This window comes from Oncorhynchus kisutch, linkage group LG15 (genome assembly GCF_002021735.2).
Source record: "Oncorhynchus kisutch isolate 150728-3 linkage group LG15, Okis_V2, whole genome shotgun sequence".
NCBI classification, from domain to species: Eukaryota; Metazoa; Chordata; class Actinopteri; order Salmoniformes; family Salmonidae; genus Oncorhynchus; species Oncorhynchus kisutch.
Window position 1 is genome coordinate 42,312,979 of NC_034188.2, and position 26,975 is coordinate 42,339,953.

Genomic DNA, 26,975 nt, shown 5'->3' on the forward strand with positions numbered 1-26,975 from the left:
AAATCAATTGATCTAGAAAAAATATATGATCATTTACTTTTTTTCCTTGTAGAAATGACTTTTCAATCAAAGTTTATTGGTCACATACGCAGTTTAGCAGATGTTATAGCAGGTGCAGTGAAACGCTTATGTTACTGGCTCCTGACAATGCAGTAAAATGTCAGTCAAGTACACAAATTAAAAAATGATCAAGAAATGTTGGAACGAATCCAATTAACAACCCAAATAGGACTGTAACAGTAATCGAAATACAATCTATACGTATGTACACTAAGAATGGTACAGTATCTACTGCTACATACTGTACTGAGTGAGCTATGTCAAGAACTCAGTGTATGTGTGTAGTCTGTATAAACAGTGTAACTAAAATGCAATATACAGTAGTAGAAGTATTGGAATGAGCTATGTTGAGAATACATTATTTAAATAAACAGTGTGAAACAGGAAGTGTCCTGTGGTTTCACGTCTCTCTAACATGGGACAGCAGCATTGGCTGTGTACAGCGTGTGTGTATGAGGTGTGTATGTAATAGCTTGTGTGTGTGCATCACCTGGTAAACGGATAGTGTTGGCTATTCAACAGTCTGATGGCCCGGTAATAGAATCTGTTTTTTAGTCTCCCTGTCTTAGCTCTGATGCACCTGTACTGTCTCAGTCTGTCAAACGGTAGCCGAGTGAACAGTCTGTGGCTCGGGTGACTGAGGTCCTTGACGATCTTCTTCTTTGTTCATGGCTTTGAGGTTTTTCTTTTAATTGTTCTCCCCTATTTAAAAAAAGAGGGTGCCAGGTGGTGATGTGTTATTTTACGCCGCTAATAAGCACAGCAGTAAGAAAAACCTGTTAAATTTAGCAGCAGAATGGCGTGTCCAGCTGATCTGTTTAAGCTGTACGGTTTACGCCTTTATAATCACATTCAACACATGCACTTAGTTACTCGATTTGACATGACTGCCTGAGTGTTTATGTAAAGGAAAATGTGGATTTAAGCCAAATGGGAATGCGTAAATACTTCAATGTCAGAGGCAAAAAGATCAAAAAAGCATTCTGAAATTAGCACATTTGCAGAAAGTTTATCTTGTTATTTCTCTACTTTTACAGCCTACACTAATAAGCACAGCACATTCAGTGAACTATAGCTGCTGTGAAGTTGCTATCGCACAGATCTGGGTGTTATCTAGGAACAAAGAAGAGTTGTTTTAAGGAAATGGAGCAGGAATAGGAGTGATAGCAGTCTTCTTCCAATTTAAGCCTGTTTGTCTCACTACCTTGCTAATGAAGTGTTGTTTTTTGGTTGGCTGACTGGCTGTCACACAGTTGCCAAGGGAATTGGCACCAATCTAGCACTTGCCACCTGATGTGTTATTTTAGATTCCTCTGAAAGTGCGAAGCCATCATGCATCTCATTAGGGAGAAAGAGAGGGAGGGAAGGAGGTGCTGGACTGGATCCCTTGTGGGTACAGCCTGAGAGCCTCTGGGTCTTGGGTGAGGATAGAGGGAGGGATAGAAATAGAAGGTGCTCCTGTGTGTGGATACTTGTTTACGGTGTGACACCATTTCTGTCTCTCTTTCTCTCTCGTAAACCACACTGCTAATTAGGTTTGATCGAAGGGGCAATTCTGCGATTCCTCACCGGCTTTGTCATGGTCTACGTCCAAAATGGCACCCTATTCCTTACATAGCCCTATCGGCACCCATCAAAAGTATTGCACTATAAAGGGAATATAGGGTGCTATTTGGGACGGAACTGCCGTCAATGCGGGTGATCTACACCCCGGAATAGGTTAAGTTGGGTAATACAGCAACAGTAATTAGAGTTACAATCATTAACATGGGTAGTTAGAACAACAATAAGGATCATGCTATTAGCTATTAGTAATAGAGCCCGAATTAGCCTGGGTACACGCATTACAATACTAGATGCAAATGAGGGGAAAATGTACTGCCAAATAACGAGAGAGAGAGAGACACAGACACGGAGAGGGAATGTGAAAACATTGTTTTGTAATGCTCATTCTAATGACCTTATTACTGAGTCAGATCGTTGTCTTTTTCATCTTTACTACCTCACCACCACGCCATAGATGTTTTAAGAATGGGATGGTATGAAAGAGGCATTTTCAAAGATTTGTGAAATTGCCCATCAACATAGGGTTAGAATAGCGCCTCCCGCAGGTGACAGATCTGTTGCATCTCACAGTGAGCAGGTTAGTGCAGGAAGCAGTATTTTCAAAGCGTCCCACATGAATGAACGGGGACAGTCGGAGCACTCTTTTGGCTGGCGTGCCACTCATGTAAAGAGTCTGAGGCCCAATTATTCTACTTGCGATCAAAAAAATAGAACCAGAATACTTCTCTTCCCCTTTTTTTCTCTTTCTTTCTTTGACATTTCCCACTGTAATATCTTCCGATAGGAGCAGGGAAGGATGAAAAAGCATCTATTTTCTGAGTGCCGCTTGATAGTCTCGAATGAAGGAACTCCGACAGTGTTTTCTTTTTCTGTCAGAAGGACCCTCCAAATGCATTTATAGCTCTCCCAAGGTTTTTCTCTCTTTCCTTTAATGTTGTTTAGATCTGCCTTGTAATAAAACAACTTTTCCCAGTGCATGGTACATTAGCTCGCTCTCATGGAGCCTGTCACCTGAGCGAGAAGACATAAAGGAGGCTTTCAGACCATCATGCCTTTGGGTTTTAACAGACTAGATGGCTACACAGCATTGGCATATTTTTCACAGCACACTATTGTAGATGGTCAGGCACTAGCATGTCTACTTATTCACTGGAATAGCCCACGTACTCCGCCTACTCTCTGTTGTTACTCTCTGGCTGCTCGGTTTTCACTTTTCATTTTACTAGGCCAGCAGTTCAGCTCCACAGTATCCTTTTTTCTCTCTCTTCTGCTTAACATTGTAAGTCATCGTCTGTCAACTTCGCCAGTCGTGGACAAAGGGGAATGTAAAATGATTATATTGTGTGCAGATTCCTACCTCCTTTTCATTTAATTAATTCCCAAGATTACAAATAAAAGCACATTAGATATCTACGGGGTAAACAGAATGTTTCTTCTATCCGCTATAGGATATCAAACTACATCAGCCTGCAGTGAATAAAATTGCCTGTTAATCAGAAGCCATGAATAAGGATAAGATGAATTGCATTATCCTGCCATAGCTGCCGCATTGAGACAAAGACTAACTTCACCCAATCTGCATCAGAATGGATAAACATCAACCCCCAAGATATGTTTTCATCAGATAACCACTGAGAATGTTTGTGTGCAGTGTAAGTGCGCACACACGCGCAATTACACACACATGCACAATGTCACTCACACGCACCTACACACACAGACAGCTCAGCTGATAAGTCAACAACAATTACGACAAGTTGTTTACAATGGCAGAACAAAAGGGTGTGAGCTTTTCATTTCAAGGAAGTCAAGGTGTGTATTAAAGGCAGGCGAGCAATTTCATTATGTCAAAGAGGTAAAGCACAGGCAGCAGACCTATTCAAGCCGCAAACAAGATGCTATCCGGCATGCTAGGGGCATCAGAACACTGTGTCCTGGCGACTCCTGCCTCCCTGCAGTATGGAGCAGACCACGCGGCTCCAGGACTGCAGTATGGAGACATGGGGTTTGGGAGCACCGGAGAGACGGGCCTTCTGTTGTTGTTGTTGTTTTCAGTGGCCCTGGTGTTCCTCTCTCTGTAAAAACCTGTTTGCCCCCAAAGACAGGGCCTAATACAAATTAAATCAAGACAGTGCAGGCTAGGGTAATCCCTTTGTGTATCAGCAGTTTGAACCCCCCCCCCCCCCCCCCCTTGAATTAGTGGGTCAAATCCGCTGTATCTGGCCCGCTCTCTGCCCTGGCCCCGCTCTCAAGCTGCTCCGCTGCTCACCGTTCGCTCCCTGACTGGAGATGACAGCAGGCCCCTGCTGAACCCCCACCCCACCACTGAGAGTGTGTGTGTGTGTGTGGATGTGTGTGTGTTGGTGGTTGATTGTGTATGTGTGTTCTTCTATGTGCGTGTATGTTTCTCTCTATGTGCATGCATGTTCCTATGTATATATTTACAATATTTGCACTCCTATAGCCATGTCATTGGGCAACATTGGCAGACTCCTCTATTCTATCACTTACATTCATTAGCTTCCCGGGGGGAAAAAATTACACTTGCTTATAGAAATAAGGTGGTTGAGCTAAACCAACATCACAGTGTGAATTACATTCACAGTAGAGTTGTGAGAGATAGAATGTTGTTGTTATGACTATGATGACCTGATGGCAGCCTGTCATGTCCCCTGTTGACCAAGCTGCTACTCCTGGCTGTACAGATGTGTGAGTGACGTGCTTGAGGTGGTAACGTGGCTCCCATCAATCCCACCGCTAGCTGACAGCTGCCTAGAAAGACCAATCCGAAAAACTTAGACCAGATGTGCCCCATCGGCAACAGGGGGGCTCAAAGCTAACTAGGGCCTTCCATTACTGGATGGGAGCCGTGATTGGAGCAGCCTTGCTGTGGTTAGCAGCCACCGATACATGCCCATCTGTCTATTAACCCCCCCCCCCCCCCCCCCCCCCCCCCCCGTCTATGATTCATCAGTTAGTGAGCATGCCCTATCATATCCACCCAGTGCTTTGAGCACGTATATAGGCTTTCATTTCTGTGAAACGAAAGAGCATCCGTAGTGGTGTGGTACAGCTAGTGTGTGTGTGTTGTCTTTGGAATGGGAACTGTGTACTGTAGGTGTATACGTGTGTGTGTGTGTGTGTGTGTGTGAAGCTCTTAGCACCTGCATACATGCCTTAGATCAAATCCACCCCCGCCACCCCTCCTGTCACAGTGGCCAGCCCAAGCCCATTGTGTACATGTGGTTTGTTTAAGTGAGTATTCAGGGCTAGAAGGATTAATAAGCACTGATGAAGTTCCACCTGTATCCAAATCAGACGCAACCTCTGTAGGCAGAGAGAGAGAGAGAGTGTGTGTGTATGTGGACTGTTACTCCCTTAACCAGTGTGTGTGAGACTCATCCTTCAGCAAGTGTCAGATTAACGCATGTCAATAACGAGACCCACTCAATCCATCTCAGAGTGAGTGCATCCTCTCGCCGAGCCCCAGTCTGTAATGAGCTGCCGCAAATCTTAAAGGCACTGCATGGTCAATCCGACGTCTGCCATACATCATTTACCGTGATGCAGCCTCCGACAGAGGTCTGAGCAAACATACGTTTTGCGCTTCGCAGAGCAGCAAAGAGCCGTTGTGAAGGAAGTTGTTTGTGTTGATACAGAACCTCCCACCATCTACCGCATAGTTAAAAAAATTGAGAGACGTACGACGATGCGGTACGGAGCTCAATTTGGCCTCTGTATGCCTCCGGAGGTTCCGCAATTGCGTGAAACCATCCATACGGTGCTTCAGACCACATTTTCGAATCAAGCATGAATTGGCTTTTAATCCAACAAAAAATGTCTGGAAAGATGCCTTGTCAGTCTCCCGAGGACAGGAGAGCGAGTGAGAGAGGGGGGTGGAATCTGAAGAGACAACCCAACATGGCAGCTGCCTGCCTGCTAGATATTTCAGGGGGGGGGGGATATAGCCACCGATGAACCATTTCATTACTTCACTTTGTTGTGTCAAGCGATCACAACAGTGTTCACTGTCTTCGATTGATAGCTCTCCCTACGCCGATAGGACCCGGAGACGTCGAATGTTGTGTCATAGGGAAGTATTTCATGCTCACAGCTTTTGCTCATTTGCATAGTTAATTGTTTAATTCCAGCTTTCTAATCCATTTACGAACTCTCTCACATTTATTTATAAACTTTTCCTTGGCAGAATAATTATTCTCCTCTTCGACTGTGCATTTTCAGCAGTTCTTACTTCCACCAGTAGAGGGCAATCTGACGATTTATAGGGGTCTGTACTTCCGAAGTTGTTGGCTGTTTTCATTCTTGCCAGTTAGCCAGCAGTTCTCAGCCGTTAGCATCCAAGCTGTTTCTTACTGGTGATAAAAAGTAATGATTAACATTTTTGTTGTCATTACTGAATTATTTCATGTAACAAATCAAACAATGAAACTTGTAAATTATTCATGCTAACTTCATAAACAATTCATTTAGTCCCAGTGTTTATTTGAAGCAGGCGTTTATTTGCTGAAATAGTGATGTTATATATATATATATATATATATATATATATATATATATATATATATATATATATATATATATATATGCAGGCCTCAACCACTACCCCGAGAGCACTTGATTCGGTGTATCATGCAGCCCTCAGGTTCATTACAAATCAGAAACGTCTAACACATCATTGTGATCTCTACAGCGCTGTTGGCTGGTAGTCATTGACCTTGCGTAGGCTTAAACACTGGTATACACTGATTTATAAGGCCATATTGGGTAAAATGCCATTTTATCTCTGTTCTTTTTTAGTCAGGTCGGTAAATAAATATAAATTACGGTCCCATTCTCATTTGCTTCTAACAGAACCAAAATATAGAATAGGTCGTGGTATAAATAGTTTGTTACTTAGCTCCGTGTTCCTGAAATTCTCTTCTGAACATTTTAAAATGTCATGATCTAGTTACGTTGGAGTTGAAACACTTGATTGATGTATATATATCATAGAAGAGTGTAATTCTTTTTAGTCAAGACTTTCAGTTTTTTTTACATACAACGTTTTGTTGTCCTGTATGTGTGTTTATACACTGCTCAAAAAAAATTAAGGGAACACTTAAACAACACAATGTAACTCTAAGTCAATCACACTTCTGTGAAATCAAACTGTCCACTTAGGACGCAACACTGATTGACAATACATTTCACATGCTGTTGTGCAAATGGAATAGACAACAGGTGGAAATTATAGGCAATTAGCAAGACACCCCCAATAAAGGAGTGGTTCTGCAGGTGGTGACCACAAACCACTTCTCAGTTCCTATGCTTCCTGGCTGATGTTCTGGTCACTTTTGATTGCTGGCGGTGCTCTAGTGGTAGCATGAGACGGAGTCTACAACCCACACAAGTGGCTCAGGTAGTGCAGCTCATCCAGGATGGAACATCAATGCGAGCTGTGGCAAGAAGGTTTGCTGTGTCTGTCAGCGTAGTGTCCAGAGCATGGAGGTGCTACCAGGAGACAGGCCAGTACATCAGGAGACGTGGAGGAGGCTGTAGGAGGGCAACAATCCAGCAGCAGGACCGTTACCTCTGCCTTTGTGCAAGGAGGAGCAGGAGGAGCACTGCCAGAGCCCTGCAAAATGACCTCCAGCAGGCCACAAATGTGCATGTGTCTGCTCAAACGGTCAGAAACAGACTCCATGAGGGTGGTATGAGGGCCCGACGTCCACAGGTGGAGGGTTGTACTTAAAGCCCAACACCGTGCAGGATGTTTGGGATTTGCCAGAGAACACCAAGATTGGCAAATTCGCCACTGGCGCCCTGTGCTCTTCACAGATGAAAGCAGGTTCACACTGAGCACATGTGACAGACGTGATAGAGTCTGGAGACGCCGTGGAGAACATTCTGCTGCCTGCAACATCCTCCAGCATGACTGGTTTGGCGGTGGGTCAATCATGGTGTGGGGTGGCATTTCTTTGGGGGGCCGCACAGCCCTGTGCTCGCCAGAGGTAGCCTGACTGCCATTGGGTACCGAGATGAGATCCACAGACCCCTTGTGAGACCATATGCTGGTGCTAGACCTCATGTGGCTGGAGTGTGTCAGCAGTTCCTGCAAGAGGAAGGCATTGATGCTATGGACTGGCCCGCCTGTTCCCCAGACCTGAATTGAGCACATCTGGATGTCATGTCTCGCTCCATCCACCAATGCCACGTTGCACCACAGACTGTCCAGGAGTTGGCGGATGTCCAGGTCTGGGAGGAGATCCCTCAGGAGACCATCCGCCACCTCATCAGGAGCATGCCCGGCCATTGTAGGGAGGTCATACAGGCACGTGGAGGCCACACACACTACTGAGCCTCATTTGGACTTGTTTTAAGGACATTACATCAAAGTTGGATCAGCCTGTAGTGTGGTTTTCCACTTTAATTTTGAGTGTGACTCCAAATCCAGACCTCCATGGGTTGATAAATTTGATTTCCATTGATGATTTTTGTGTGATTTTGTTGTCAACGCATTCAACTATGTAAAGAAAAAAGTATTTAATAAGAATATTTCATTCATTCAGATCTAGGACCTGTTATTTTAGTGTTCCCTTTCTTTTTTTGAGCAGTGTAGTTTAGTTTAATGTTGTTCCCCCTGCTGCTATTGGACCAGGTCTCTCTTGGAAAAGAGATGTTATCTCAATGAGAAAACCCTGTATAAATAAAGGTACTATATGTGCCGTTGCCTGGCTAGTAAAAGGGACATGACGCTATTTTGATATTATTTTCATAATTATATATGCCATTTGATAAGTGGTGTTTCATTGAAGTTTTACAGTAGTATTCTGTATTAGTACAACTGTATCCTACAATAGGTATTTTTCTACTCTACTGTATATTTACATTAGAGTGTAAAGGAGCACAGTTTGAATGTCTTCTGACTGTGTTAATCATGAAAGCTCAGCCTACTTCCAGTGCCACTTTTAAGTATGTAGGATTATTAGACCAAAGAATGTGGGAGAGATACTGCAAAGGGGCTCCTATTTGAGACTTGGGATTAGTGACAGGGAAGTAATGTTCACCAAAAGCAGTGGGAATGATAAGAACATTAAATTACAGTCTCCCCTCTCCCCTTTTACATTGGTGAACAGAGAAAATCCACAATTGAGACGAAGCCCTCCGAAATCCTCACTAGGTTAATTAACTTGGAAAGCTAAAATGGTTAGTAACCACACCGGTTTCACGCCTACCACCGGACGAATGGAGAACTGAGGAAATCTGCATGGATTAGACATTCTGATTAGATGTTCCGACTTCCTTTGATTGATCATTCTGGAATTCCAGGGCCTGTTCAGGGAATTTCGATGCAAATGTCCACCTGTCCCAGTTGACATCCGAGCAGACTTCCCCAGTTTGGGATGAGGGTGTAAAAGGTTGGGTTTTTTTTCTTCTTTTTTTATCCTGACATCCAAATGAAGGAAAATCCCCTGGGACTGCCTCAGGGGAAGTTCCTGCTATTTGAGTTTGATTAGGTTTCGCAGGCTTAAGAGGAAAGTAAGCCTATTTACCCCTTTGAAAAAGCTAGCATGTGATAGCCAAGAGTTTTTCCCTCCCCTTTTTAGTATGTAAAACCCCAAATCTTAATCTTGACGCATTCCTTCAGGATTTTGCTCAAAACAGACGGGCAGATAGGTAGCTTTAAAAAACAATGCACACACTGACATACACAAACAGGCACACACAGTTGTGAAATGTAACCACAGTTCCCCATACTCCCTTCTCTCTGTGTCAGTGGTGTGAATCTACTGAGCGAGATGTTACACTGATATCCTGCTACTCTCAGTGGATACATTGTCTCGGTCTCATTTACCACAAAGGCAGATACACTGACAAAGCACAACACAGGTGCTATTCCGATCCTTTCCGACTCTCTCTGACTGACACTTTAGGAACAGGGGAGCGGTGGGCTTGAACAATGCTCCTCTCTAGTAAGACAACAACAACAAGACCAGGCTAAAACCAACGCTCTCAGCCCCGTCCTCCAGAATGCAGCAACAGACATCTCGACGTGGGCCTATTATTTAAAATATTTTAATCACACGGAAAAGGAGGGAAAGTAGCGTTAACGTTTGATGACCTCATGAATTATGAATGCTGTTGCTATTAATGTATGTATAATTAATCACATCTCCACTCACTCGCACACAAATGGAGCCGAAGGAGATGATGCCTATAAGGGATAGCCTGGGATTGGCTATTGAGGCTATTACATTATTGCTGGTTCAAAACTCAAGGGCATGAGAGCCTCCTCCTCTCGCTCTTTGTAACTACAGATGCCAAGGCAGGAAAAAAGTACTCAAAAAGTATCCACACACCGTTGTCTTTTCTTTTCCTCAGTTTATTAAAACAAGCAGATGGCAATTGTTTCTGAACAGAATGGGCAAATGTTTGTTCCGTTTCACACGGGAAGGCGGAGAGAAAGAGACTGAACGAGAGAAAGACTGGAATCAGGAAGTATGAGCATTGTGTTGACATATACTGTTTCATTGTGTCGGGTTCAAACAATGCCGACGACACCAACACGTGGTCAAGGGCAGTGGTGTGATCGCGTTTGATTCACTCTGTCTGCTATTAATGTATCTGTGCTTGTGACCCAAATGGCAACCTATACCCTGCATAGTACATTACTTATGGCCAGAGCCCTATGGGCCCAGGTCAAAAGTAGTGCACTATATAGGGAATAGAGTGCCATTTGGGACACATTCTCTGTGTGAACATAGTAGCACTACCACAGTGCCTGCAGAAACAAAGAATGGGGAAAATGCATTTCTTAGCTCTGCTTTCAGAACGCCGTTACTACATTCACTACTCGCAAAAAGTCACTCACTTTCATAATAAGTTTGATTCCAAATTGGGGGCTGAATTGACAGGTGATAAAGTGAAATGATGCCGGGAACTTTACACGTTTATTTTTTTTAATTTTTATTTTACCTTTATTTAACCAGGCAAGTCAGTTAAGAACAAATTCTTATTTTCAATGATGGCCTGGGAACAGTGGGTTAACTGCCTGTTCAGGGGCAGAACAACAGATTTGTACCTTGTCAGCTCAGGGGTTTGAACTCGCAACCTTCCGGTTACTAGTCCAACGCTCTAACCACTAGGCTACCCTGCGGTGTGTGCCCACGGATCGGCCGTAATTAGAGTTTGCAGGGTGCCGATTGATATTAAATGGTAACAACTCCCTCGTATTCATCGTGGGGAGGGCTCCAGAAATGGAATGTGTAATCTCATCCACTAGTTCCATGGGTGTGGTACCTTGGGCGCTTTTTCACCCCTGTTTACTGGTTGAGCCTCCTGGCTGGGAAAAGGGACATCTATAATCTAGCAGATGTAGAGGATCTATAGGACATTCTATGTGTGTGTGTGTGTGTGTGTGTGTGTGTGTGTGTGTGTGTGTGTGTGTGTGTGTGTGTGTGTGTGTGTTGGGAAATAGGAGGAGAGGAGAGTGGTGAATGTGGGGATATTGTCTACCCCATACAGGCTAGTTGAGCATTTCTACCCTCTCCCGTTGGTAAATGCTGCATACATCTCACTCCTAGCAGGTACTGTGCTGATCTGGTGTGCTGTCATGGGTAGTGCCACACAGCGCGAAGACGAGCTGGTTAGAGAAGTGGGTTATACAGTGGCAGGTCTGGTGTGGTGGCCGTGTTAGCAGTAGCAGTTGTGGTGGGGGCACCAGCACAGGCATGCAAATCAGAGTTTGTCAGAGCAGCATTTTTTGGAAAGAGAGAAAGATGTGCGTGACAGAGAGAGTGTGAGAGGCTTATGGGTGAGCGTTTCTATTCGCGATCAGAATGTGCAAGAGCGGGGTGTGGGATGATAGGCCACACACACACACACACACACACCTCCTCTGCTGCTTCACTGAAGCATTATACAAGGAGGAATACATACGTGTGTAAACAGATGCTTCTTCAGACACTAAGCCTTCCCTCTGCTGCCCCCCCCCCTTCCCTCCCTCTCGCTCACTGAGCCCTAATATCTGACCCCTTCCTGGGGAAGAGTATAGAAACAACATGGCTCATTATGGGTAACATTTCCTTCTCAGGACTCAAGGGACCGTATGAGTAAGCCCCGCTATAAGATGACTCAAGACTGCAGACTGAGAGTGTGAAAGACCAAATCAGGCATGAAAATACAGTCTGTTTTAATCGTGGGACTTTGTGTTTTTTTCTATGTTGATGATATTGTGGACTATTTTCATATTTAGTAGCCTACAGAGGGAATGGTGTAGCCAGAGGCTGTGTGGCTGACTTAATTGATACAGCCTCGGCTGAGTGTTTCTGCAGAACAACTTAACATGATTAGAGGCCTGCATCCACGACGGGCATTGAGTTCCTCTTTCCAGACCTTGTTTTTTCCCCAGTGCTTATTTTTCCAAACACGTTTTTGTCTACCACCACTAACTCACTTCTTCCATTCCAACTACATTTGTGGAAGGTTTTAGTCATTTAATTGAAGTGTTTCGCTCATCTTAAATGATTTAAAACGGCAAACTTATAGGATAATTAATCATTTGAGTTTTATTTGAGTTTTTTGAAGCGTGCTGCTTCAATTAGTCAATTACTTTTTTTGCATCCCTCCTCTATAACTGCAAGTTGATTTGTATTGGTTGATATATCAGGCCACGGCGGAGATTTCTTTTAAAGAATCCAAAATTGTGACTTTGTGTCAATATTTTCTTCTCCTTTTTTTCTTATATTTTCCCGACAACTCCAGAACTTGCCTGGTGCTTGTGTTTGCTCCCAACCCGTCCTCTCCTACACACAAACAATCACACACTGGGTGCCCCTCTCCACTCCCATATACAATGAATACCTATTGTCACGCTAGGTAGGAAGGTAAATCAAATCTCATGGCAGAGACTAAGCGAGAAGATTGCTTTTCCTCCCTCTGCTGTGGCAGAAAGAGTGTCACCGAGGAGGATCCCACTAGTGCCCCTTTCATGGGAGAAAAAGAGGGAGGAAGAGAGAAGGGGAAAGGGGAGGCCTTAGGGCTGGGGCTAGAGGGTGAGTAAGAAAGAGAAGTCTCACCTATCTCCCCCTCCCTTATACCCTACCTCGTTCACCACTTTCATTCGACCCATCTTCTTTTTTACTCCCCCAAGCGCTTTAACCCTCCTCTCCTCCTCTTCTCTGGCTGTCAAACTGGGGCCACTCAGATCACAACAACACATTGTCCAACTTGATTAAGTAGCCATTTGCAGTGGCCTAGCAATAGTTAAGAAAGTCTCTCCTCGTCCTCCATCGGCCTGAAACTCGATCTCAGCGCAAGAAATATCGACATTTCCTCCTCCGCTTTTTAAAGTTGGTCAGATAGATAAAAGGCGGACGTGGGCGGAGGGCATTTCTTTACAGGAAGCCGCCCTGCTAATTTATCTGGCCATATTCTCCCTCAGAAAAGCCCTCTCCAGAGTGCCTCCTCATGAACGCAGTAGGCAAGTTTGTGCCCTTTTCTGATTTGTGTTTGCTCATTGCCATTGACTATGTGATAATAGAGAAAATGTGCTCGCTTTCTTGCTGCTCTGATTTTACTGATGACTCGAGTCCCTTGGCGGAGCACAGGTCCATTGAAGCTACTCTACTGAACGGTTGAATGGTAGTTCAAATCATTATAAGGGCAGAAAATCAAGAATATAAGGGGGCATTAGGGTGTCTTGAAGGGATTACAATAGGATTACCTGTGGTGAATACGGAGCAGTGCATTTGGGGAAATGCAGTCCTGATGACGTAGCCCAGTGTGTAGACTATTAAACCACTATAGTGCCTAAGCATCATCCCTCCCACCATCGCTACTCCCAGGGGGACTGACGACACTCGATGCTGAGCTTACTATTCCAAACCAATTACAGGGCTTGAGCCAAAGTGAGATTCATCAGGAAATGTATATTAAGTTTTCCCCTTGCTACTCCCGCCATGCACTTTCATTAGCCTCTCACTGAATGCCTGGGCTAGATGGAAATCCTGGCCATAGAAATATAATACATTCATTATATTTCTGTGATCCAGGCATTATAATGAGTGCTCACTGGGACCAAAGTGGAGCACAGGTGGCACGCTCCACCAAAATAACCACACGATACAATATATGTCTATGTACAGTGCATACACATCCAGCCACAAAATAACTATCAACAATATTTACAGATGGGTTAAGGGTGGCTAATAAAATGTTAATTAAAATAGCTTTTTTACAAATGATCTCCTTGATAACAATGAGTTAAGGTTTAATGAATTAAGATTGACATTTGTGAGATGACGATGCAATCAGGAGGCCGTCTGCCCCGCCGTCGTCGCTAATTACAATATTATCTTGTTACGGATGTAATTAGCCGGTGTGGAGGTGAGACGACAAACAATGGCCTTGCTTGGTCAGTGATTGAGGTATTTTGGCGGGCCTAGTCTACTGGACGGAGGGGGTGGAGGAAACACCATATTTCAACCACAATAACAACTGTGACTTATATTGCTGGGGGGAATGTGATATTTCAACCACAATTACGTCTCTGATTTACATTGGTCTCATTTTAATTTGTCAAAATGTTAACATTTAACCATTGCAGTATAGCTGGTATGTAAGTTGTTGGGGGGAACATGATATTTCAACAATACTTCTTTAACCTATAGTACAGTACATTGCTAAAGCTGATGAAATTATTATATATTTGATCGCATTGTGTTTGTCCTTGAAGCTAGGAGAGAAAATGTCAGGTCTACTAAAGAGTAAAACAAACACAGACATGCATTTCCCTAGCATTAATAAACAGTAAGCACACACCCATGAGGGGCTACTCTCACCGCCTGGGGGCATCCCGTCAGGAAGTCCTGAATCCTGGACTTCCTGATGTGCCGCCTCCAGGCGGTGATGGTAGGCATCAACACATCTGCCACACTGTCCATCAACACAGGCCCCTCAGGGGTGTGTGCTTAGTCCCCTCCTATACTCCCTGTTTACCCATGACTACCGCACAAGACTCCAATACCATCATCAAGTTTGCTGATGACACAACAGTGGTCAGAGACCTGGCAGTGTCAGAGACCTGGCACTGCCAGGACAACAACATCTCCCTCAACAATAGCAAGACAAAGAAACTAATCGTGGACTACAGGAAACGGAGTGGCGAGCATGCCCCAATCCACATCCATGGGGCTGTAGTGGAGTGGGTCAAGAGTTTCAAGTTCTTTGGTGGGGCATGCGGTTCATCTTCGGTTCATCACCAAGGAATTAATAACATGTTCCACACACACCCACACAGTTGTGAAGAGGGAACGACAGCACCGCTTCTCCCTCGAGAGGCATGGCCGCTCAGATCCTCAAAAATTGTCAGCTGCACCTTTGAGAATTCTTGATTGGCTGCATCAACGCTTGGTACAGCAACTGCAAGGCACCTGACAACAAGGCGCTACAGAGGGTGATGAGTACAACCCAGTACATCGCTGGGCACATGCTCCTTGTCATCCAAGACCTCTAAACCATGCTATAAAGGCCGAAAAATTACCAAATACTTTTTCCCACCCAAGCCATAGACTGTTCTCTCTGCTACAGTACAGCAAGCGGTACCAGTGTACCAATTCTGAAACCAACAGGACCCTAAACAGCTTCTACCCCCAAGCCATAAGAGTGCAAAACAAGACTGCTAAATAGCTAATCAAATGGCTACCCTCTGCTGCTACTGTGTACTACCTATCATGTTGCCTAGTCACTTTAACTCTACCTTTAACTCTGCATAGTTGAAAAAGTACCAGTAAGTAAGCATTTCACTGTTTTAAAATGTTGTTCCAAAGACCATAGCAGGGTGCTATTTGCCAGAGGTAAACACAACTCTGTAAGGCCGCATCAACCTGGTCTCAAAGCAAAACTTAATCATATTTGACCAAAATCCACACCACTTCATTTAGAAAGATATGTTACATAGGCCTACCGATGTAATACAGTGCCTTGCAAAAGTATTCATCCCCCTTGGCGTTTTTCATATTTTGTTGCATTATATCCTGTAATTGAAATGGATTTGTCTTTAGATTTCATTAACGGACATGCACAAAATAGTCCAAATTGAAGTGAAAAAAAACACAAATAAATTGGAAAAGTGGAATGTGCATTCGTATTCACCCCCTTTGCTATGAAAACCCTAAATAAGATCTGGTGCAACCAATTACCTTCAGAAGTCACATAATTAGTTAAATAAAGTCCACCTGTGTGCATTCTAAGTGTCACATGATCTCAGTATATATACACCTGTTCTGAACGGCCCCAGAGTCTGCAACAACACTAAGCAAGGGGTACCACCAATTAAGCGGCACCATGAAGACCAAGGAGCTCTCCAAACAGGTCAGAGACAAGGTTGTGGAGAAGTACAGATCAGGGTTGGGTTATAAAAAAATCTGAAACTTTGAACATCCCACAGAACACCATAAAATTGAAAGAATATGGCACCAGAACAAACCTGCAAAGAGAGGGCAGCCCACCAATACTCACGGACCAGGCAAGGAGGGCATTAATCAGAAAGGCAACAAAGATGACCCTGAAGCAGCTGTAAAGCCCTACAACAGAGATTGGAGTATCTGTCCATAGGACCACTTTAAGCCGTACACTCCACAGTTCTGTGTTCGCCAAAAGGCATGTGGGAGACTCCCCAAACATATGGAAGAAGGTACTCTGGTCAGATGACACAAAAATGTAGCTTTTTGGCCATCAAGGAAAACGCTATGTCTGGCACAAATGCAACACCTCTCATCACCCTGAGAACACCATCTCCACAGTGAAGCATGGTGGTGGCAGCATCATGCTGTGGGGATGTTTTACATCGACAGGGACTGGGAAACTGGTCAGAATTGAAGGAATGATGGATGGCGCTAAAGACAGAGAAATTATTGAGGGAAACCCGTTTCAGTCTTCCAAAGATTTGAGACTGGGACGGAGGTTCACCTTCCAGCAGGACAATGACCCTAAGCATACTGCTAAAGCAACACTCAAGTGGTTTAAAGGGAAACATTTAAATGTCTTGGAATGGCCTAGTCAAAGCCCAGACCTCAATCCAATTGAGAATCTGTAGTATGACTTAAAGATTGCTGTACACCAGTGGAACCCATCCAGGTTGAAGGAGCTGGAGAAGTTTTGCCCAGTGGCTAGATGTGCCAAGCTTACAGAGACCTACTCCAAGAGACTTGCAGCTGTAATTGCTGCAAAAGGTGGCTCTACAAAGTATTGACTTTGGGAGGGTGAATAGTTATGCGCGGTCAAGTTTTCAATTTTTTCTGTCTTATTTCATTTTTGTTTCCCAATAAAACATATTTTGAATCTTCAAAGTGGTAGGCATGTTGTGTAAATCAACTGATACAACCCCCCCCCCCCCCTCTATTTTAATTCCAGGTTCTAAGGCAACAAAGTAGGAAAAATGCCAAGGGGGGTGAATACTTTTGCAAGCCACTGTAGGTAGCCCGGTCACCCGCTTATTATGATGTAACTTTTGACTGCTTTAGGTAGCCCGGTCACCCATTTAGTATGATATGCTATGTTCGACTGCTTTAGGATGATATGTTGAGTTGGACTGCTTTTGTAGGTCAGCAGTTAATGTTAGGGTTAAGGTAACAGGATGGCTTGGCTAACATGCAAAGTAGTTAAAATGTAAGTGGTTGCAAAGATGCTAATTAGCTGAAATGCTAAAGTTGTCTGTGATGAGATTTAAATACACAACCATTCGCTTGCTAGACATTCGCGACCATTCAAACCACCCTGCTTTCGCTTTTGCTCTAAATCAAATCCAAATAAAAGTTTGTTGGTGACATACACATAATTAACAGATGTTATTGTGGGTGTAGCAAAATGCTTGTGTTCCTTCCTCCAACAGTCCAACAATCTAACAGTTCACAGCATTACACACAAATCTAAAAGTAAAAGATTGGAATTAAGAAATACATAAATATTAGATTGAGCAATGTCGGAGTGGCATTGACTAAAATACAGTAGAATAGAATACAGTGTATAAACATTAGTAAAGTGACAACAGTTCCATTATTAAAAGTGGCCAGGAATTCCAAGTCTATGTACAGTATATAGGGCAGCAGCCTCTAAGGTGCAGGATGAGTAACCGGGTGGAAGCCGGCTAGTATTTTGCTTTTTAATGTTATTTCTTACACTGTTACCCCAGGAAATCTTAAGTCTTATTACATACAGCCGGGAGGAACTATTGGATATAAGAGCAACGTCAACTTACCAACATTATGACCAGTAATACGACTTTCCTGAAGCGGATCCTCTGTTTGGTCCACCAAACAGGACAACGGATCGGATCCCAACAGGCGACCCAAAGCAACGGCGCCTCAGAAGGAGCAGACGGAGTGGTCTTCTGGTCTGGCTCTGTAGATGGGCACATCGCCCACCTCTCCCAAGTATACTCCCAAGTACACTACTCGCCAATGTCCAGTCTCTTGACAAGGTATACGAAATCCAAGCAAGGGTTGCCTTCCCGTGAAACAGAGATTGCAACATTCTCTGTTTCACGGAAACATGGCTCACTCAGGATACGTCAGAGACGGTACAGCCACCTGGTTTCTTCACACATCACGCCGACAGAAACAAACATCTCTCTGGTAAGAAGAAGGGCGGGGGTGTATGCCTTATGATTAATGAGTCATGGTGTGATCATAACAACATACAGGAACTCAAGTCATGTTCTTCACCTGACCTAGAATTCTTTACAATCAAATGGTAACCGCATTATTTACCAAGATAAATCTCTTCGATTATAATCACGGTGGTGTATACCCCCCCCCCCCCCCCCTCACACCAAAAAGCAGACACCTCGAAGGCCCTGAAAGAACTTCCTTGGACTCTATGTAAACTGGAAACCACATATCTTGCTGGTAGCATTCTGTATCATTATTATTCTAACTTCCGCGAGGCATACAAAGCCGTCACTCCTTTCGGCAAATCTGACCACGACTCCATTTTGTTGCTCCCAGCCTATAGACAGAAACTAAAAAAGGAAACGCCCATGCTAAAGTCTGTTCAACATTGATGTATACGCTGATTCGGTGAGCGAGTTTATTAGCAAGTGCATCGGTGATGTTGTACCAACCGCGACTATTAAAACCTTCCCCAATCAGAAACCGTGGATTGATGGCAGCATTCACGCAAAGCTGAAATTGAAAAAAAAAATGAAATACTGCCAAGTTGCTTAGGAGCTAGAAGCAGAGCTTCCATATCAGCCGGTGGTATCTTACAAAATTGTAACTCTGTCTTATGTAAACATACCAAATGTAAAATATCATACTAAAGGAGTCAAATGTAATACTGTATATGTCATACTAAACAGGTCAAATAATGTAACTTAACTTATCATACAAACTTATATCATAAAACAGATTTTAGGAAAATATAATACATTTTGCTCTGAGACCAGCCTGCCTCCTTGCTCTTGTGTAGTGCATTTTAAAAGCCACATCAACATACAAGAACACAAGGGCTAGTGTTGCATCTACATTCCCGTCTGCTGCCTCTCCTTCCCCTCTCTCTCACACACTCTTGCCTTTTTAATGAGGGGGGAGGGGTGTTTCATAGGGTGTTTAAGTCAGGATGTCTCAATAAAAAGCATCAATAGCCTCTCTCTCGCTCTAACTTTTACATTGTGGTTTTGCATTTTGGTTTCTGCCTCAACCTACACAGGTTGGAAAAAAATAGGGTGTGGATTGGGGGAAGGATTTCACTTTTCAAAAAAGCCAACCCCATCACCAGTTAACAAGCTAAATTTTTTATACAAATGCATTTGGTCACCCTGCCTCACCATCGCACACAGCTCCCCGCTCCCCCGAACAGCAGGACCGAGCTGGCAAATATTGTCCCTCATTTGATAATCAGTGAGTTCGTGCCACCGCCTGCATTAACGTCTCTTATCATAGGGGTGACTCTTTTGTCAGAGGAAACACTTCATCACCGGATGTGAGCCATTGGCTATCCCTCTATCCCTTATCCTTTATCTGAGATAGCATATCATGAGTCTATGAGAGTGGAATTTAAGAGGAGTGATGTCCTTTTCTCCCTCTTCCCACAGGAAAACACCTGCAACAAAGTATGTTGAAAGGGTCGGATCATGGAGTTTTCATGGGCAGGCTGGGGAAGTCCTTTGAGAGTGCCTTTGATACCCTCTTGACATGTTATCTGGGCGTGAGTGGATGTTGGCCAGGCACAAGGGACTACCTGTTCAATGTCCCCTCTCTCCCCTGTGACTCTCCTGTCTAACTTACTATAACAGTATTTCTATAAATGTTGGGGGATTTAATTTTTTATGTTGAATACAGGATGCCTTTGACTGAGTAGATGCTCACCAGACACGAGGGGACGTCTCAATGTACCTTCTCTCCCCTGTCATAACACCCCTAACCAAGAATGATGCACAATGCCTTTGAACTATGTGGGTCAGAGTTCCATCGTATGCAGATTCCTCCATGCTTGCTTTTAATCTGCAATTGCTAAAAGTTAAGATTTCCCCTGGTACGCTCTCAATTTCTTCTTCTCCTCTCACAGTTTTATTTATTTCAAATTTATAGATTCAGATCATCTCAAAAAGGTTGAGGAGAAAAGAGAGAGATTTGGAGGAGAAAAACTTTTCTTCCTTCCCTCTGTCATTTTATCTCTGCATGATGCACTGTCATCCCTAATGATCACATTTTTGTGACTTTGGTCTGATGGAGGGATGGAGAGGACTGAGGGAGGAATGGGGGAGTGTCTCTCCTCACTGCAGCACTCTCCTTAGTTCTCTCAGCTACTAGCCGGCCCTCTCTCTCTTTCTCTCTCTCTCCTTGTCTCTGTGTAGGTACTTTGAAAGAGAATGGCTTCCACCTTTGAAAGCTGAGGCTCACTCACTTTGTGTAACATAACATTTCTATTGAAAGGCAATTACCGTTGTAACATTATTTGGTTCCCTACGAAATTAAATGCATCTCTTCTGTTTTTTTTCTCTACTTTCCTCCCCCTCTTCCCCCTCCTCCCCCAATCTTCTGTTACAGACGGATAATTATATCGACTCCAGCTATGTGAACAGCCGAGCACATCTTATCAAAAGGTATGTCTTGATTAGGCAATTTGATATTTTCTGCTGTCACCCGTTGTGATCCGTAATTGTCATATGCTATGGGCTGCAAATGCATGAGTGTGCATGTTGTGAAAACCCGTGTTTGTTCTGTGTATTCACTACAAATTCACACAGTCAATAATCTAATTTGGAATTAGACTCTAAAATGATCCCTCACTACTATATTAGGTACATTTTTTTCAAGTCTGTGTCTTCAAAGCACATATTTTAACATTATCATGAATAATTCCATCCATTCCCATAAAAACATAAATCAAGACACGTTGAACAATATGAAAAACTCCTGCTAAAACACGGCTCGTAAAACGACTTATACATCGTGAATAAGATTTAAAGAAATCAAATAGAATTTTGGCCGGGAACGTGATTTCAATATTGCAAGAGGTTCGTAGCACAGTTGGATCTCAGTGTGTCATTTTTTTAACATCAGCTCAATGCTAATACCAAAGTATCAATAATTAAGTTCATTTGAGTCGCCCATTTTGAGAACATTGAGCAGGATATAAAGGTATGGGGTATGGGACTAATGGTGCATTCCTGATTCCACCTGAAGCAGGATATAAGGTGAGCTCGTGGTTCCGGCGGGGTAGTGTAGACAACTCTAATAACGCCCTGCAGCAATTTCTTTTTTTGTTGTTGTGGCCAGGCCTATAATTTCTCACTTTTTACCTGCAGCTGCTGAACATTCCAACCTCCCTTTGTTTGAGGCCGTCCCCGGCTTTTTGAAAAGCCATTATGGCAATTTTACTCCCCCAAAAATCCCTATGTTTATGTAAACAAAAGCACATTTAAGCGAGGGGCCTCTGCAGCACACTACAAAGCTATCCCCTAGGAGCCTGTGGGCCTGTAGTCTGGGACAGGTGCAATTACACTGATAACATCAGAGAGAGGTAAAGCCAGCATTACCGTCACTGCAGTACCTCTCTCTCTCCCCCTTTCCCAGGCAAACCTCTCAAAGGAAAGCTGGGAACTGCTGTTTGCTACTGTTTTTTTTCTTTCTTTATGTCTCTTCTCTTTCCTTGTCTTATATTTGTTCTCTTCTCCTCCATTCTCCTCTCTTCTCCTACGTGAGGTTCTTGATGTATACATTCGCCTCCTCCCTCAATAGCAGTCTTGTTTGTATAGCACAATTTGTTCCAGTGGGGCGGCAATCAAATGAACGGAAATCATGCATACACTATGAAGCTGTTGATTGAATCTGTCTTGTTTGGGGCTTAAAGTCAATCTGTGCACATACGTACATGCTCATAGCATTTTCTATATTCCTTTCCTTCCTGGAATGCTTGATTATCATCTGATTGTTGAACAGTAGAGTGTAATTGCAAGGTGTTTTAAAAGCCCACTCTGTTATTTGAAAAACACAACGGCAGTCTCCAACTCTTGGTTTGCTATAAAGCTGAGGGACAGGGTTCATGAGGCATTTACGTCTGATATTCTTAATTAATCAATGGGTATATAATTACATACATTTAAATTATAAAAAAACAGGATTTAAATATCCGGACAGGCCCTTTATAGCCACAACGGTTCACACTAGAGATGCCCTTGAAGTCAGTGCATCGCCATCCACACGGTCCCTTTTAGAAACAGACTAAAACAGCCTGCAGCCTCTTTGCTCCACTATCAGCAGAGTTTGAAAATGGCCTCTTAATCCCAAAAATCCCCAACAGAGTTAATCTGTGCCTCCACCACCACAACCCTCCGCTTACTACAGAAGTAGCAAGGTTCGTTTCCCTCCAGAAATAAAATGTGGAAAGCTGTGAAGTCGTGTCCTTCTAGACAGCTGAGGCCAGAGTTAAGAGTCCTCCTGAAGATTCCCATCAACCCTCTCCTTCTCAAGATTCCGAGTGCTGTGAGAAATGTGTGAGAGAGGAGGATGTGGAGAGACACACATGTTAGAGAGTCAAGGATGAGATAGTGAAAGAGAGACAATATGTCAATGTTTAGATATTTTTTAAAAGAGAGCTAAGAAGGAAATAGTGAAAAAAAGATGGACACAGGAGAGAAATGGATTGAGGGAGAGAGGTGATGAAGGAGAGAGGAGAGAATCTGATAGAAGTTGATGTGACAGTAAATCAACATTCTCTCCTTTCTCATCCCCCTCTCCCTCCCTCCTTCCCTCTGTAGCACATCAACATTCAAGGACCTGGAGGGCAATAGTCTGAAGGACAGCGGGCACGAAGAGAGCGACCAGACGGACAGTGAGCATGATGTCCAGAGAGGCCACTACATAGACACGGCTGTCAACGACGTGCTCAACATGACCATACCCCCCAACGTCTGCCAGCTGCCTGACCAAGGTAGGAGAAAAGGTTTGTGGAAAGCTGTGTGTGTTACTCATCATTCATCCCTTAGTGTTAGAATTACCCCATCAGATACTTGGTCAAAGCTTGTGTATGTAAAATGAAGCTTGTTTACACCTCCAACTAGAGCAGCTTCAGCAGTCCATTATACCTACTCCTACATAAGGCCTCAGACCTGTGAGTGTGTGTCTCTCTGTGTCTCTGTGTATCTATAGAATTTGAATTAATTCCATTCCTGTGTGTGTATTCGTGTGCTTACATCAAGCAGAACACATTTAGCGGTAGCATTGTGCCCACTCTCAGATCTGTTTTTGTGAATAACAACTTAGTACTTTCCCTTTGATGTCCCGGTGCTAAGGCTGCTAATGTAGAGGGATCTCCCCCTACCAAGGCTACCCTTTTATATGATGCTCTGGTAACATTATTGACTGATTGTAGGCCTAGCCATGTCTGTCTGGAAGTATTTGGTGGCAGCCAACTTCTGATGCGCTTGAATGGCTGACAAAGGTGGGTTGAAATCTACATATCGCATTGTAACCACTCTCATACATTATTCAGCAGGAACATTTAGCAGAGGAAATAATGTTGATGTTTCTTTGCCGACTTCCAACGTTTAAGAGGACATCCGATTCCCTGGCAAGGGAAGTGTAGGTGGTCATGTTAGTGTTTCCTGGTTCCATGGTTTTAGAGTAGTGGAGAGGGGGAGCTTATGTGAAGAAGTGTCATGGAGAAAGGGAGGGTGAGGGGAGAGAGGGAGAGAGAGAAAGAGAGGGTGTGTATTTGAGGAAAAGGTAGTGGGTAGAACTGGCACCGACCTGTGAAGAAATTGAATTGAATTGAGAGAGAAGGAGAATTAAAGATATGCCTGTAGACGGAGATAGAGCGAGTGAGAGAATAAGAATGAGTGAGAATTAGGTGGATAGAAACTGGCACAGACCTGTATGCTACCATTGTATGCACATGGGGGTGTTTATCCAGCTCAAAAGGAAACACACACAGGTGCTCAGACTTGGGAGAGCATAGAGCAGTGGATTCAGTGCATGAACTCAAAATGAACGGCAGCCATTTCACTGGCTTGCCTCCTACTCCAGTTAACAATTGCTTTATTTTCTGAAGAGACAGGAAGCTGGTGAATTGCCTTGCTTTGTTCAGTCTTGATGACTAGGCCTCTCATCTTAGCAATTTGAAACAATCAAACAACTCCATTGGTCAATACGGAAAACTACATCTGCATATTACCCAGCAGGCTTCACGTCGCAGTGTGTCTTTGTTTGGTTTGAATTCGCCTACTCTTTGGTCATTGGCTTCTGCTATAGAGGAAAATTTAGGACAGGTTTGGTGAAATATGTTGAAATTCTAGTCGAAGTGTGGCATCTAGTGTTAGGCACTTTCTTAGCCATAACCCTAGCCTTTACCCCTCCCCCAAACAAACAAACACACCTTATGCTAAACCTCTGTGATTTTTCCCTCCAATTTTCTCAAAACTCCTCTAGTGATCCTCTCTAGCTATATGTTCACATTTTCTGAGTCTTCCATTTTAATGCTCCCTGCTCACTCCTCTTAGCCTTGCTCAGAAAAAGGGAATCTAATGAATGAAGGAATAACAGATGAAGAAAAATTAAACAATCACACTTTAACCCAAATTATTTATGAGGGATTTTTTTCCTGGCAACATTTTCCATCGTGGGGAATGAGCTGCGGAGCAAATTAGAAAGTTAGCTCGGGATCACGTGGACTCACGCACAGATGTTGAATTGGGCTAATTAGCCAGCCATTTTACCGCAAGGTATTATGGGTAGGGGAAAGAGACATTATGATGTCATGATAGGAGGAGAATATGTAAGTTCAGTCTCTTCTACTTCCGTTTTCATCTGGGAGCAGATGCTGCTGTAAAGGCATGTGTCGGATCTGGTTCAGTTGCTGGTGTTGAACTCGAACATGTCTTGTGATGTTTTGATGACTGCTTGGTTGGGGGTGGGGGGTTAACAGATAGTGGCAGGGAGTGTTTGCATGCGTGTCTATGTGTGTATCTGTATGTTAGCTGCATGGGGAGGCTAGCTGTGTCCCAATCCAAAGGCCTCCAAAGGCACCAACCTTTAATAGGTAGCATTTTTCTAGTAGGTAACTGCCATTTGGGATGGGATTCGAAAGGCAGCATCACGTGACAATGCATTCGCATTCCACTGAGTGCTAGACATGTGTTTACCTTGTAGGCACTGTAGTAGAGTGAGCAACTAGTGCTAGCAATTCAGTGAACAACTATCCCAAAATGGAAATACTGTATCTGCCACGAATAGCAAGTAACAGAATCGATCTCCTCAGTACCTATTCATGCATGAAGTTAACACCAACTAGAATAGTTATCCTACGGTATAGGGTCCTCCTTTCACATATTGCTTGGTCTGCAGCTCAACTGTGGATATGATAGGTAAGCTTGCATGCAGGATACAGGAATTTTTGAGATAGCTTTTATACTGACTGTTTAAGAATGATTAATAACAAGAATAATGGTGTTTCACTGTGAAAGGTGATTTGAAGGCCTAGGCTACTTCATCCTAATGGAAGCTAAAGGCATTGGATAAAAATACTGGCATATAATAAAGGATAACAAAATGTCCAATATAATTATATACAGTAAATACAGTAAGCTTATTTAGTCATGACCGCCACAGTTTTTTTATACACAAGTTTTAGTTCCAGGCCTTTACTAACACCTCATTTCAACGAATTGTGGACTACATTGAAGACTTCCCCTCTAAGTCTGTATTTTAGAATGAGCTTCATAAGTTACAAATGTTCTGACAAATCTGCGTGATAAACAACAACATGGGGGGAAATCTGGTTCTATTTAAGATTGTGATTTTGCCCATTTCAAAATGAAATCCCTGGGATATGGTGATTGTCCTGGTGGCTGGGGAAGTTCCCAACAAAGGCTGTCCCATCTTCTGGATGTCAGGGTGACGTCCTTAAAGCTGGAGCGAGTGGAGACAAATGGAGTTTGAAATGAACCTCGCTGCTCAAATTTCAGTGCTGGATCAAGTCAATGAAGCTACAACTACCTTTATTAATGTGCAAATAATTTTGTCAACAGTTTAGCATTTTTTAGGGCTTGTTTAGTTACTTACTGTAAGAGTTGAATAACTTAACCTCTAATTTTAAACCCAATCGTGTAACACAATAGGGGAAGGAAAAGTGACAAGAGAAAGTTAGCTAACTTTAACGTAAGGTACACCAAATGCACAATCAACTTCACTGGCTAGCAAGCCTAGAATGAACAAAACACAGCTGGCTGCATTTTCTACAATTTTCAACAGATGAAAAAAAAAGAAAAAGTATGTCTTACCTCCAAACGAGTCAGGCGGGACTGTTTTCTGCCAAGTCAGTATAATGCAATGGAGTGAAACGTGATCAAACGTGATTCCCTGAAAACAAATGGGGGAAAAATATTTTCTTCGTTTTTAGCTGGCTAGCAATGTTTACCAATTCATGATTTAAAATCTTTTTCACAATTGACCCATTGCTGAATCTATGATTAGGCCTAGTTAGTTTAGTTGTTCTTCTCTAAACAGCCAATAACCTGTACAAGTCTGCCTACTAACATTAAAATGAGCTATCTATTGCGTAAGATGTGCTAGCTAGCTAGCTTGGCAACAATTTGAATAAGAACAATACATCTGATGAATTAACATTTGAATTCAAAATCATATGAAAGTAATTTGTTGAAATTTAAACATAACTTGGTGAATAAATAAGTTATAAACTCAGCAAAAAAAGAAACGTCCTCATTGTCAACTGCGTTTATTTTCAGAAAAATGTGTAAATATTTCTATGAACATAAGATTCAACAACTGAACAAGTTCCACAGACATGGAATAATGTGTCCCTGAACAAAGAGGGGGGGGGGGGTGTCA

General features: G+C 43.2%; 1 protein-coding gene across 8 annotated transcripts in view; it reads left to right on the forward strand.

Moving 5' to 3' along the window:
• Window positions 1-26,975, forward strand: part of LOC109904739 (protocadherin-19) — an 80,087-nt gene that overhangs the window by 26,806 nt on the left and 26,306 nt on the right. For 4 of the 8 annotated variants that reach the window (XM_031790306.1, XM_020501892.2, XM_031790301.1 and 1 more), the window contains exons 3-4: window positions 20,676-20,731; window positions 22,889-23,061. In XM_031790306.1, coding sequence (XP_031646166.1) covers window positions 20,676-20,731; window positions 22,889-23,061 — 229 coding nt within the window. Of the gene's footprint in view, window positions 1-20,675; window positions 20,732-22,888; window positions 23,074-26,975 lie in introns of all 8 variants that reach the window. The other 4 variants (XM_031790300.1, XM_031790303.1, XM_031790302.1 and 1 more) reach the window with 2 other exon arrangements.